The 14,949-nt window shown below is 42.6% G+C and overlaps 2 protein-coding genes across 2 annotated transcripts; both read left to right on the forward strand.

Annotated features, from left to right (window-relative positions):
* Nucleotides 1-7,002: 7,002 nt before the first annotated feature.
* LOC133393290 (uncharacterized protein K02A2.6-like) lies at nt 7,003-10,305 on the forward strand. The gene has a single exon (XM_061657550.1). The coding sequence runs from the start codon at nt 7,284-7,286 to the stop codon at nt 10,125-10,127; it is 2,844 nt and encodes a 947-aa protein (XP_061513534.1). The 5' UTR covers nt 7,003-7,283; the 3' UTR covers nt 10,128-10,305.
* Nucleotides 10,306-12,895: 2,590 nt separating this feature from the next.
* Nucleotides 12,896-13,779, forward strand: LOC1278887 (fibrinogen-like protein A). Its single transcript, XM_318533.4, has one exon. The coding sequence runs from the start codon at nt 12,933-12,935 to the stop codon at nt 13,575-13,577; it is 645 nt and encodes a 214-aa protein (XP_318533.4). The 5' UTR covers nt 12,896-12,932; the 3' UTR covers nt 13,578-13,779.
* Nucleotides 13,780-14,949: the final 1,170 nt, after the last annotated feature.

Genomic DNA, 14,949 nt, shown 5'->3' on the forward strand with positions numbered 1-14,949 from the left:
GTCCCAACAAAACAAACTGTGCCGAATCTGACAGTTGCTAATCGAAGGCGAGAATTGTGTTATTGAATTGGACAGAGTAGCTTACACCATCTGACGTGTGAGCAAGCATTCAAAACGACCATTGTTATAAACAAGTGGACAGTTGTTTATTATGCTGGTAAACCCTGTATTATGCTGGTAAACCCTGTAATTGGCCCCGTATGTGTGGAAGGACAATGGAGGAGCCGATATAATGACGAGCTATACGAGATGTACGGCGACCTCACTGTCGTACAGCGTATTAAGCTCGCCAGGCTCCGGTGGGCGTGCCATGTTATACGCATGGAAACGGCCCAGCCCGTAAAGTCTTTTTAGGCCGTCCACAAGGCCAGAGGAGGCGTGGTAGGCCCAAATTGAGGTGGCAAGATGGTGTGGAGGCGTCCGCCATTAAGGCCGGGATAACGGACTGGCAGACGAATTCGCGAGACCGTGAGCGGTTTCGGACACTGCTGAGGCAGGCCAAGACCGTAAAGCGGTTGTAGCGCCGGATAAGTAAGTAAGTAAGCAAAACAGCACTTCCCGTTATTATCGTACCGGTCAGCAGCAGTCTTACATTCTTATTCCACAATCTAATTTATTAACATATCCACTACAAACTGGAGCTGTTATTAGGCGTATAGAAGTTGGTGCTTACAAATGACCGTTCCAACATTTAAAATTGTGATGAAGTGTAAAATTTAAAACAGTCCCCTAAGCCACTGATAAGGCAAAATGCAATGAAATCAGCACTGTGCGTGACTTTTTATGTTCGATGAGTATAAATGTAGGAAATAGGAAACAGTTGACAGTTGTCTGACAAGGGATGTAAGGCGAATGTCAAGAAATGAATTTAGGATCACCCTGTGCTGATGTCAATCGAACTGACGACGCAGTAGGTTTAGCTAGAGCGAAACATTCACGCGGGAGAAGCCAAGCGAACCAGACGAAAGTGAATAAAGTGGATTGTAAAACCATCGCTTTCCGCGTATCCTCTTTTCTTCTTCGTTCTACATGGGGGCTCGTCCGGGAAGAGGCTAGGCGATGCAAAGTGATGAGTTTATAGTTATGAAAAGTTGCATAATGTGTTAAAGTTGTTAAAGTCGTAAAGTTGATAAAGTTGTAAAGTTGTTAAAGTTGTTCATGTCGTAAAGTTGATAAAGTTGTAAAGTTGTTAAAGTCGTTCAAGTCGTAAAGTTAGTAAAGTTGTTAAGTTGCAGTAGTGGTTCGAATTGGAAAAGTTGACTTAGTCGGTGTTTCATCCGATCTGAAAGTGTGAATTTGTGACGAAAAGTTGACGTTGTGACGCATAAAGGTTGTTAAAGTTGCGATTGTGACGTTGTAAAGTGTGTTAAATAAAAGCTAAAGTTGTGCAAAACGTTAATGAGAAAATGGAGAACGCGTTGATTGCAGCGATGGTCGAAGACCATACGCGGTTGGGTTTGGTGAAAAAATGTGAAGAGCGTGAATTAAGTACGGTCGGAACAAAAGAGGAGCTGGCCGCACGCGTCGTCGCGTATGATCGAACCGATGCAGCTGATTTTGCGGATGCTGAGTTGCCCACGGTTGACAGAGTGCAACCATACTCCTTCCGCGATGTCGAAGATGGTGTTGATGCATTTGGCGCCGGATCTACGCAAGACGTGCGCGCATGGATCAGAAGTTTTGAGGAGATTAGTACGATGGCTGGATGGAACGAGGATCAGAAATTGATCATGTGCCGTAAAAAGTTGACCGGAGTCGCACGTGGTTTTCTAAATACGCTGAAAGGTGTGACGACATATGCAAATCTACGTAGAGCGTTGATTAACGAGTTTGCTCCAAGTGTGCGTGCAAGCGACATACACAGGCAGTTATCGAAGCGGCGCAAGAAAAAAGAGGAGACCGGGTTAGAATTTGTTTATGCCATGCAGCAAATTGCGCAGCAAATCGATTTAGACGAAGCCAGCCTCGTAGAATATGTGGCAGATGGAATAACTAACAACGAAAGGCAGAGGTCAATGTTCTACGAGGCAAAGAATATTAACGAACTTAAGGAGAAAATACGTTTGTTCGAGAGAACGTTGAACAAGTTTCAACAGGAACGCCCAAAAGTTGTCGGGCAACGAATTCCGGATAAGTTAAAACAACGCCATTGTTTCAATTGTGGCAGCGCTTCTCATCGACTTATCGAATGTCCAACAAAACAAGAAGGTCCGACTTGTTTCAAATGTAGAACAAAAGGACATTGTGCAAAAGATTGTACGACAGCGCAAAGAAGAAGACCGCATTGTTATGCTTGCGGCGAAGTTGGGCATGTTGCAGCATGATGCCCGAATATCAGTAATAATAATAGAGTTCAAACAATGACGAGCTCATTTCCAATTGTGTGTGTGTCAGTTGGAAACCAGTTGTGCGAAGCGGTGATCGATACGTGCAGTGATGTGACGCTCATGCGCTGGGATTTGTTCCAGGAATTAAAACTCAATTGTAATGAGTTGAAACCGTCTGCACGGGTAATAAAAGGCTATGGTGGAAAACAAAGCAACGTGTGTGGTGAGCTGACGATCCATGCTACCATCGATGAAGTTGAGGAAATAATTCGTTTCGTGGTGGTGCCTTCGAATTCTATCGACACCAAAATGCTGATAGGAATCGATGTGCTCAAAAGGGTTAACTACGTTATTACAAACGGTCATGCAAAGATAACAAAGCAACAGGAGGAAGAGAAAAAAAACACGGGTGTTGATGATCGTTGGGTGTATCGTATAGTTTGTGAAAGTCATCAAGAAATAGACGCACCGTCAAATTATCGTCGCGTGATTTGTGATATGGTGAATAATTATGAACCAGCAAAGATTTCTAACGTTGAAAGTGAGATGAAAATATTAGTGAACAACGAGGAGGTAGTGCGTACGTTGCCAAGAAGAATAGCTCCGCTAGAGAAAGAGGTGGTAAGGAAACAAGTTCGCGAATGGTTAAATGACGGAATAATTCAGCCATCGCGAAGCCCTTACGCTAGCGCAGTTGTGGTTGTACCGAAGAAGGATGGATCTCACCGTGTGTGTGTGGATTATCGTGAGATGAATAAGAGGATCGTGCGGGACTCTTATCCGATGCCCAATATCAAAGACCAGATTGATCAGTTGGCAGATGCTCGTGTGTACAGTGTATTAGATCTGAAAAATTCGTATTTTCACGTCAAGGTGGAGAAGGAAAGTCGCCAGTACACATCTTTCGTAACAACGGATGGGCAGTATGAGTTTTTACGTGCTCCGTTTGAATTGTGTCTCAGCGGCAATGCGTTTGGACGCTTCATCGATGCAGTACTTCATGAGTTGATCATAGACGGTACCGTGATGGCCTTCGTAGATGACATCATCATTCCGTCTCGAGACGAGGAGCATGGTTTGGCGTCTTTACGGCGAGTTTTGGAAGTGGCACAGCGGGCAGGACTTCACTTCAATTGGAAAAAGTGTTCGTTCCTCAAACGGCGTGTAGAGTATTTGGGGTATACCGTCTATGAAGGTAAGATTGAACCAGCACCCCAAAAAATAGAAAAAGTTAAATATTACCCGCAGCCAAAAACGGTGAAACAGCTGCAATGTTTTATAGGGCTAGCTAGTTATTTTAGAAAGTTTATAGAAGGTTTTGCGCGTATTGCCAGGCCATTGACCACAATGTTATAAAAAGAGAGTGTTTTTGAATTTAATGAAGAGGCAAGGGCAGCTTGTGAATCGATTAAAGAAAAATTAGTGGAATATCCTGTATTACATATTTTCAAGGCGAGTTTGGTTACCGAATTGCATACTGATGCGAGTAAAGATGCTCTGGCCGGCATATTGTTGCAGCGTTCTGAGGAGGATGGTTTATTACATCCTTGCTATTATTATAGTAGGTTAACTAATAAGGCCGAGAAAAATTATCACTCATTTGAACTAGAATCGTTAGCCGTTGTGGAATCCATAAAGAAGTTCAGGTGTTACTTGCTAGGTAAGAAATTTAAAGTCGTGACCGATTGTATAGCGTTTAAACAATCCTTAAACAAAAAAGTTCCCAATGCGCGAGTGAGTCGTTGGTTTGTGACGTTGTCCGAGTTTGATTTCGAAGTAGAACATCGTTCAGGTGAAAAGATGAAACATGTTGACGCTCTTTCAAGAGCAAACGTATTGAAAATATCGGCAGGTGTATGTGAGAAAATAATACAAGGACAATTGCGCGATGAAGATCTTACGGCAATTAGGACGGCGCTTGATCAGGGCGAAGAAAGAAATGGTTTTTGTCTGATAAATGGAGTACTTTATAAAAATGAGAATGCTCATAACAAAATATGTGTACCTCGAGCAATGGAGACGGGTATGATAAGAGAAGTACACGAACGAGGACATTTTGGAATCAAGAAAGTGAAAGAACAACTAACAGAGGATTATTTTATTCCTGAAGTAGAAAAGAAGATAAAATATTGTATTGATAACTGTGTCCGGTGTATAGTGAGTGATAGAAAACGAGGCAGGGCAGAGGGAGAACTTCATCCAATACCGAAAGGAGAGGTTCCGTTGGATACCTTTCATGTTGATCATATTGGCCCTATGCCATCTACTCGCAAATGTTACAATTACATTCTTACCATTGTCGATGCGTTTACGAAGCATGTTTGGCTATTTGCTACAAAAACTACTAGTGCGGAAGAGGTTATAAAAAAATTGACGGTTATATCTGATACGTTTGGAAATCCACGAAGGATAATTTGCGATAGAGGATCTGCTTTTACCTCTAGTTTATTTACAAAATTTTGCGAAGAAGCCAATATAGAATTGCATCACATTGTTACAGGAGTCCCACGAGGGAATGGCCAAGTAGAGCGTGTACACCGCATAATTATCCCTACATTAGCGAAGTTGTCGTATGAAAATCCCGAAAATTGGTTTAAGTTTGTAAATAATGTTCAAAAGGCGATAAATAATAGTTGGCAGCGATCGATTAGTGTTGTGGTCACGAAGTGGAAGGCTCCCTTTATTCGGCGTTAAGAACGTATGCAGCCACTGAGTGACTGATGAGCGGTTAGCAGACGAGAGAGCGCCAGACGCTCGTGGGACACCGTCGGGAACACAAGGGCTGATCGTGTAATAAAGTATTGTGTATTGTTTATTACGTGTTCGGTGTAAATATAAATTGTGTATACTCTCGGCCATCCGAACACAACAGTGGCGACGAGGAAAACAAAATAGACTTTTGGGAGTTTTTTTCGAGTAAAGTTTACGTGTTATGCGTGTGTCAGTCATTGCTATAACTCTCGTGCTAGCGTCGCGCGTGTGTATGTGCGTCGCGTGATCGTACCGCGTCTCGGGTCGTATTTAATTTGTTTTATCGGGTGTTCTGTGCGTACTGCAACAATTTCATCGTTACGGAAGCGGAGAAGAATGAACAGCCCAGAAGATCAGCCCCCATCGGAAGAGCAGCGTCGAGCATCGCAAAATTGGTACAGCGTTCCCGGTGCAGCAAGTATGCCGCAGCAGCCGCAGCAGCCATCATTAGTAGCAGTGCCACCAAATCTACAAAGTGCAATGCCCTCAGCATACCAGAATCCAGCGCCATCGCAGAATTTTGTTGAAGGGTCATCGCACCAAGCAACGTCATCGCACCAAGCAGCGTCATCGGAGCAAATGATGCAACTGATCATTTTAATGCAGAAACAGATAAGCCAACTCACATTAATGCAAAATAATTCGGCAACTGCCAAGCCCCCAGAGAATGTATTAACTTCCGCACCTTTTGCAGAGCAAGTACTCGATTCTTTATCGCACCACATAAAGGAGTTCCACTACGAGGAGGAAGCAAAAATGACCTTTGCTTCGTGGTTTGCTCGATATGAGGATTTGTTTGAACGAGATGCTTCAAGGCTGGATGATAGCGCAAAAGTGCGGCTCCTCATAAGAAAACTGGGCGCAGCAGAATATGAAAGATATGCCAATTTCATATTGCCAAAGAGTTGTCGTGATTTTTCGTTCAGCGAAACGATAAAAAAGCTGTCATCGTTATTCGGAGTGAAAGAGTCATTGTTGCATAGGCGTTATAAATGCTTGAACCTAATGAAACGACGTAGCGAAGATTATCTGGCATATTCTTGTCGTGTGAATCGAGCCTGTGTAGATTTTGAAATTGGAAAATTAACTGAAGAACAGTTCAAGTGTCTGATATACGTATGCGGACTGCGGGACGAAGAAGACGTCGAGATTCGAACACGTCTACTTGGAAAGATCGACGACCGAAACGACACAACACTGGAAAGTTTAACAGCAGACTGCCAGCGTATTTTGAACTTAAAAAAAGACAGTGCTATGATCGAGAAAGCAGCAACCGAGCAAGTTTTCGCTGTGCAAAAGAAAACTGACGAACCAAAGTTTTCTGAGCGCCAAAATTTCCAGAGCAGAAAGCACGAATATAAGCGTCCTCAAACCCTACCTGGAAGAAATTGCTGGCTTTGTGGAAAAAATCATTGGGCGCGTGATTGTCCTTTTAAGTCGAATGTGTGTCGTGTCTGTAAGAAAAAGGGTCATAGAGACGGTTACTGTCCAAAACCGAAACGTTATTCAGATAGCCCAACATACAGAAACAAGTTTTCATCACGAGTGGTTTCGGTGAATACAACTAATGTTCAGCAAAGGCGAAAATATATCAACATTTTTATAAATAATGTAAGCACTCGATTGCAGTTCGACACAGGATCTGATATAACGATCATTAATCGAAACGTATGGCAACGTCTTGGAAAGCCTGAACTAAAACGAACAGTTAGCGCAAGAACAGCATCAGGAAGCGGACTCTTTCTGTTAGGAGAGTTTGAAGCGAATGTAACCATCGGAAGCGTAACTCATGTGGCTACTTTAAGAGTAGCACAGGCAGACATACTATTGCTCGGAACAGACTTTTGGCTACCAGAATAAACGGTAGACCATTTTTATATTTTGAGATTGCCAAGATTTATTTATACTGTGTCGAATGGTTTACAAAAATTGGATGTGTCTTTGAGAAGAGAATAAAGGGAAAAGAGATCGCGTATAGTGTTCGCTGGGTTTTTATAAAAGATGAGGCGGAAGTGTATTGCGCGGCCTCGTGGCTTATGTCACGTTGACGTCTTCGGTTAATCCGTGCGCGGTGTATGTCAGGCTGACGTTTCCTGGATTAACCGTGTGCGGTGTGTACAACCGGAGGTCAGCTCCGAACAGTGGTAGGGCCACACCGTGGTCGCCACAGACTTAATAGACCTGTTCGCACTTGGTTCTACCCCCATGGATGCTTTTTGTAGGCATATTTCATCTGAGGATTACTCTAAGACGGTTGAGCGGAGATTTCAAGAGGTCTTCAACGGCATGGGTCTGTGCACAAAGGCTAGTGTAAAACTGCAGCTGAAGGAAAACGTTCGTCCAGTATTTTGCCCAAAGCGACCGGTAGCTTATGCAGTAGAGGAGTTAGTCGACAAGGAACTCGATCGACTAGAGCAGATGAGCATAATATCTCCAACGGATTACTCTGAATGGGCAGCACCTATCGTCGTCGTCCGCAAGGCAAACGGCAGCATTCGGCTTTGCGGGGACTACTCAACTGGACTAAATGACGCGTTGCAGCAACATGAGTATCCTTTACCATTACCTGAAGATATCTTCGCTAGACTATCGCAATGCAAAATATTTAGCAAAATTGATCTATCCGATGCTTTCTTACAGGTAGAAATCGACCCTGCCTACCGATCTTTACTCACCATCAATACGCATCGAGGTTTATTCACCTACAATAGATTGCCGCCTGGTATTAAGATTGCTCCAGCAGCGTTCCAGCAGCTTATCGACACAATGCTGGCTGGTGTAAAAGGAGTGTCATGTTACATGGACGACATCATTGTCGGAGGAGCCACTGAACAAGAGCATGAAGCGAATTTAATGGCAGTTTTGAAAAGAATTCAAGAGTATGGATTCAGCATTCGATCGGAAAAATGCGCTTTTAAGGTTCAGCAACTAAGATATTTGGGTTACATCATCGACACCCACGGATTGCGCCCCGATCCAGCGAAGATCGATGTCATAAAAAGGCTTCCTGAACCAACAGATGTGAGCGGCGTCCGATCCTTTCTAGGAGCCATAAATTATTATGCCAGATTTGTCCCAAACATGAGAGAGTTGCGATATCCACTGGATAACTTATTGAAAACAAATGCACAGTTTCGATGGACCGCCGATTGTAAAAGAGCGTTTGAAAGATTTAAATCCCTGCTATCATCGAACTTGTTGTTAACGCATTATGATCCAAGGCATAAAATAATAGTATCGGCAGATGCATCATCAATAGGTATTGGTGCCACTATTAGCCACATGTTTCCCAATGGTACCATACGTGTGGTTCAACATGCCTCTAGAGCACTTACAAAAACAGAAGAAGGATATAGTCAAATAGATCGTGAAGGACTGGCAATCATCTTCGCGGTAACGAAATTCCACAAGATGATATTTGGAAGGCGTTTCCAGCTTCAGACAGATCATCGTCCACTACTGCGGATCTTTGGGTCGAAAAAAGGGATCCCAGTCTACACTGCCAACCGCTTGCAGCGTTTTGCGCTCACGGTATTGTCATACGATTTCGGCATTGAATATGTACGCACCGAATCATTCGGAAATGCCGATGTACTCTCCAGGCTAATTAACAAGCATGATAAACCGGATGAGGATTTTGTAATCGCTTCTGTTGCACTAGAGATGGATGTAAAGTCTATTGCAACAAGCGCTTTAGTTACGTTTCCCTTGAGTTTTAGAGAGGTCGCTCGAGAAACGAATCGTGATCCTATAGCAAGGAAGTTGCATTACTACATAAAAAACGGTTGGCCACGTAACATTGCCCTTGGCGCAGATTCATCTCGTTATCACAGCAGGAAGGAAGACTATTCAACGGTGGAAGGATGTATTTTGGTCGGAGAGAGAGTGTTAATACCAGAGAAACTACGCAAGCAATGTCTGTCCCAGCTTCATCGAGGACATCCTGGTATCCAGCGCATGAAGGCGATTGCGCGTAGCTATGTGTTTTGGCCGTCGTTAAATGAAGACATCATTGATCTCGTCAGTAATTGCCATTCATGTGCTCTGGCAGCAAAATCTCCTGCTCATGCTGATCCTTTGCCGTGGCCGAAGACAACAACGCCATGGGAGCGTGTCCATGTGGACTACGCGGGCCCAATAGATGGAGACTATTTTTTGGTAGTAGTCGATGCGCATACTAAGTGGCCAGAGATCATCCGGACGGCTAGAATCACAGCCCGTATAACCGTTAGCATCTTGAGAGGGTTGTTCGCGCGTTTCGGTATGCCAACGACACTGGTGAGCGACAATGGCACACAATTCACCAGCGGTGAGTTTTCAGAGTTCTGTTTGAGTAATGGTGTGCATCACATTACGTCTGCCCCGTTTCATCCGCAATCGAACGGGCAGGCAGAAAGATTCGTAGATACGTTTAAGCGCTCGTTAACCAAGATAAGAGTAGGAGGAGCACCGCTGCAGGAAGCACTGGACCTATTCCTACAGACATATCGAACCACGCCAAACCCTCAGTTAGAGCAAAACAAAACACCTGCTGAAGTTATGTTTGGACGACCTATACGAACGTGTTTTGATTTACTCCGTCCCCCAAGGAAAATTCAACATGACTTTAGAGAAGGGAATGAAAGATCGTTCGAGCGTGATGACCTTGTCTATGCTAAGGCGTATAGTAGGAACAATTGGCATTGGGTTCCAGGAAGAGTGATTCGGAAACGTGGAAATGTTACCTACGAGGTACTGACTGGTCATCGCAGCGTCATTAGACACATTAATCAACTGAAAAGGCGTGGACCATTCAGCAGCCCGGGTCCCATGACGGAACGTTTCAATCCATTACCGTTGGATGTATTATTGGATTCCTGGAGCATACCCGTTACACCATCAGTGCTCCCAGATGTTTATCCAACACAACTTGCACCGCCAGTGGCGACTCCAACTGAGCCGCCATCTCTTCCCCCACATCGATCCATTCCTCAGCATCAACGTTCACCACGTCGCTCTTCTCGGTCTAGAAGAGCTCCACGTCGGTTCGATCCGTACCTACGCTATTAAAAAGGGGGAGATGTTGTGGTCACGAAGTGGAAGGCTCCCTTTATTCGGCGTTAAGAACGTATGCAGCCACTGAGTGACTGATGAGCGGTTAGCAGACGAGAGAGCGCCAGACGCTCGTGGGACACCGTCGGGAACACAAGGGCTGATCGTGTAATAAAGTATTGTGTATAGTTTATTACGTGTTCGGTGTAAATATAAATTGTGTATACTCTCGGCCATCCGAACACAACAATTAGGATGACACCTTTTGAATTGATGATCGGAGTGAAAATGAAAGAGAAGGAAGATATTCGAATTAACGATATTTTGCAAGAAGAAATCCAAAAGATGTTTACAGATGATCGTAATGAAATAAGGAAAATAGCATGCAAAGGGATTGCCAGAATCCAAGATGAAAATCGTAGGACGTACAATTTGCGGCGTAAATCTATTCAAAAGTATAAGATAGGAGATATCGTAGCGTTTCCAGTAACTCAGTTCGGAATAGGACGAAAAATTCAGAGGAAATTCTTTGGGCCGTATAAGATTGTCAAAACATTTTCAAATGAGCGTTGTGAGGTACTGAAGCTAGATGAGCAAACTGAGGGACCAATGAGAACGACAACTGCATTCGATCAAATAAAAATATGGGCAGATTCAGGAGAATCATGATGTCAGGAAAGGCCGTGTAGGAAATAGGAGACAGTTGACAGTTGTCTGACAAGGGATGTAAGGCGAATGTCAAGGAATGAATTTAGGATCACCCTGTGCTGATGTCAATCGAACTGACGACGCAGTAGGTTTAGCTAGAGCGAAACATTCACGCGGGAGAAGCCAAGCGAACCAGACGAAAGTGAATAAAGTGGATTGTAAAACCATCGCTTTCCGCGTATCCTCTTTTCTTCTTCGTTCTACATAAATCAACGCTCGCATATTGATAACCAAAGATACCACTGCGTTTCTTTTTCTTTGGCATAACATCCATTGTCATTCAAGGCCTGCCCATACGACTAATGATCTTAGCTTTCAGCGACTTATTGATTACCTATAATCAGGATAGTCAGTCCTACGTATGGCGGCTCGTTCCATTTTGGACTTGAATCCATGACGGACATCTTGTTAAATCGTACGAGTTGATGACTGCACCAAGAGCAAGGCATTTTCCTGGCAACTGCGTTTTGATCGAAGGATATTTAGAACATCAAGTCTCTTATCATCCCACTGCTTTACTTGTTTAACTGTTTCAGTTTCGGAAGATTATGTGAGTATTAAATAGTTTAAAAAAATAACGAAACGAAAACACACTACTACCATTGGTAGACTTTATACGTATCATGCGTTTCATATATTCATTTGTTGGGTTTGTAGCCGACTGTAAACGTTTCCGGTAAAATTTAACTGTAAATCATCTATTTTTTGTTCATAAAGCACTAATTATTGATTGCAGGTCAATTTTTTTTTTTTATCAATTGCTTTGTACCTAACATTGAAGCTAAGGTCAGACTATAGAGACGTTATTAGCAGGATTCTTTCTTTCACCCGAAATATAAAAGACAAGCGGTTTTTAAGCAACGTTAATTTATTCTTTGAGGCTTAAAATTTAGTCACTTAGCTCGGGGATACGTGAAAGAATGGCTCAAGACCGTAACCTTTGCTGCAATCGGAAATATTCGTGCAAATCGGGACGACTTGGCTCGATCGTTATCTGCAGTTGTCCACACGACTCCACTTCAATAGCGTCCTTTATCGGGATTGTTGTAAAACACTAATGTGCCATCGGATTCACTGTTAAAATTTATTTTTATATTTAACACTGACACTGTATCTTTCAAAATCCTTCAATTGAAGTTAAGTAATTAATAATTTAATTTAAAGCTTTTAAATTGTTAAGCTGTGTTTGCAAGAAGTAATTGAGCGAAAAAAGTGTACATGTGTTTTCACAATTAAATTTTACACAACAATCGTTTTTACAAGGGCTTTGTAATCCAAATGCATTATGCAAATGCAAATGCATTGCTCACTTATCCGGTCGTTGATGGAGTATGAAAATATTGTATGATGGCCAAATGCAGCGCGTCCTTTAGCGCGATTGGAATCATTCCAGTGCAAAAATACACTGTGTTTGGTACTCGGGTTACAAGTGTTACAAGTTGGGCGAGTGAATACGTAAAGCCAGGCTGTCGTTCATCATGGGACTTCTCGACGGCCGTATTGACTCTCCGTCACTACAGGCTGCCATCAACCTGTACGTTCCTGCCAGGCCGCTCCAGACTCGGGCAATGTTGGTTTTCGATCATCGTAGAACGCAATTTGGCTCCTCTGGCCCCATTCCTACTCATGTGCCGTGCTTTTAACGCCGCCAGCGACTCTTTGAGCCGAGGATTTCACCGATCGAGTTAAATGATCGTGATTCTGGTTGCTAAATTCTGTCCCATAGTGAACATTTTTATGTTTTATGTTAGTTCATCTATTGTAAAATATTGGTAAAATGGTTCGAGAGGGCATTACTGTCCATCGATAGACAAAAAAACATAAACATAAACATTAGAGTCAACGGTTGAACCAACTGTAACAGATTTTGTATTCATTTATAACATTTGCTACCATCGAGCGTGATTTGCGTATCTCTTGTTGACAGATGAGACGAATATTAATCGTTATATTTATAAAATTTACAATCTCGGGTTGCATATGCAACTTGAGACTGACCTGGTTTGTCTAAATGTTATCAGCGATTTTAAAGTAAAAGTACGTATTTAAAAGTAAGCCATCGTAGCAGCTTTGGATCAGTATCAATCTCTACTAGCAGCGTGAGACTTGATCTTCATGACCGCTGAAAAAGTTATAGTGCTGTTAATGACGGCGTTATTTTCAATAGCCAAAGTGAATGGTGTCGACCGAAAAGTCCGAGATACAACATTTTCCGGATTTACGTTTGAGCAGATAGTTGCGCAGCTAGAACATTTGCGAGACAAGTTGAACGAAATGGAAGCTGTCATGAAGCATAATCGAGAAAACGTTGACCAAAAACTGTCTGTGTATCTCCAGAGTATCTCGTCACGATCATGCAACGAAGTACCATCAAATAAATCGGGCAAATACATAATACAACCTAGTAAAACCAATGAACCATTTGTGGGATATTGCGAACAGACTGCATTTGGAGGAGGTTGGTTAGTGTTCCAGTATCGTTACGATGGATCGGTGGACTTTTACCGCAACTGGACCGAGTATCGGGACGGATTTGGCAGCATCGATGGTGAATTCTGGCTTGGGCTGGAGTATTTGCATCACGTGACGTCAGCACGAAAGCACGAGTTGCTGGTGGAGCTGAAGGACTTCGATGGCAACTACATATACGCACGGTATGATGAGTTCGAGATCGGGAGTGAGGAGGATCAATATGCGTTAACGAAGCTGGGATCGTACACAGGAACGGCCAATGACTCCTTGATAGGATCGGGACAATGATATATGGCCAGTTGGAAACTGTGCTATCAATTATAAAGGAGCATGGTGGCACAAACGATGCTACGATTCAAATCTTAATGGTCTCTTTAGGAATAGTGTGAATGCGGAAAATATTGTTTGGGCCAAGTACATACTAAGATTAGGATTGGCATTCTCAAGAATGTCGATTCGCGAGATATAATGATAGATCATTTTCATCAAATCTAAAAAAGAGGGTGGGTGGGGGATATGTGGTACAATTGCGAACTCGCACAACATTGCGACTTTCCCAAACTAGATCGAAGCGGTTGTCAAAAATTACAAAAAAATGATGGTTTTCTCGGATGTTTTTAGCACATTTTGCCATATTGTTCGCACTAGTGAGCATGACACTCATGAATTTAATTAAATCAACTGTTGTATCTTAGCAAGATCGAATATCGTATCTGTTCTAACTATCCGGTGGAACTCAATAAGCCTCCGCGGTAATCGTTACGTCATTAAGAAGGAGAAGAAAAAATGAAACACAAAAACCAACTCCAAGGACAAATAATTTTACACCAGGGAACGGTAAACTTTGCGACCAAAAGCCAATTTCTACAAAAATGGAATGTAGAATTCCATGTGATGAGCTAAAAAGATAAGCCAAGAATAAAAATGTGTGAAATTTCTATGAAATATATAAAGCGAAAACTTCCTGCCAAAAGATTATAAGTTTGTATGGCTGAAATGCAGTTTACGCTTCGTGTGACGTCCACGTCACACATAATTAGTGTGACATTAGAGTGATTATGGCACACATAATTGTGATTATTACATTAGAGCAATAATTAGTGTCTGACTTGCATTAATTTCCCTGGCATTCGTTTTGAACAACGTTGTCGGTTGTTTCGTTATGAGCGCAAAGAAAGTTTTTGTTCATCATTGGTAGCTAATGTAAGATTGACAAATGGCACGACGATACGATGGCATATTTCCCATTACTATATACACTGCAACACTTGCTTTATCGTGTGCGTTCTGCATGGGAGTGATAAGCTCTAACGACCGACAGAGAAACGGTCATTGGTCTAAGACAGGGGTCTCCAAACTTTTCAGTTTGCGGGCCGCATTGCTTCACAAATAACATTGTTAAGGACCATTTTGACGTTACCTTCAGAACGATTGTAAGTTCAAATCTTGTTTTGTTTAGAAAATACGAACAGAATAAATCAAATTTATACAGTTGAATCTTTTATTGAATCTTGATATTTGTCTTTCTGTAAGTAACAAAATAAGTTTCATTAATTAGTAAAAAAAGCTACTTATTTGAACCTTTACTAAGTCATCGCGGGCTGCATTACAGGCTCTTGAAGGCCGCATGCGGCAGGTGGTCCTTAGTTTGGAGATCCCT

The sequence above is a fragment of the Anopheles gambiae genome, chromosome 3, assembly GCF_943734735.2.
Source record: "Anopheles gambiae chromosome 3, idAnoGambNW_F1_1, whole genome shotgun sequence".
Classification (NCBI taxonomy): Eukaryota; Metazoa; Arthropoda; class Insecta; order Diptera; family Culicidae; genus Anopheles; species Anopheles gambiae.

Coding starts and splice junctions, on each gene's coding strand:
- LOC133393290 (XM_061657550.1), top strand. CDS start 7,284: ATGGATGCTTTTTGTAGGCATATTTCATCTGAGGATTACTCTAAGACG.
- LOC1278887 (XM_318533.4), top strand. CDS start 12,933: ATGACCGCTGAAAAAGTTATAGTGCTGTTAATGACGGCGTTATTTTCA.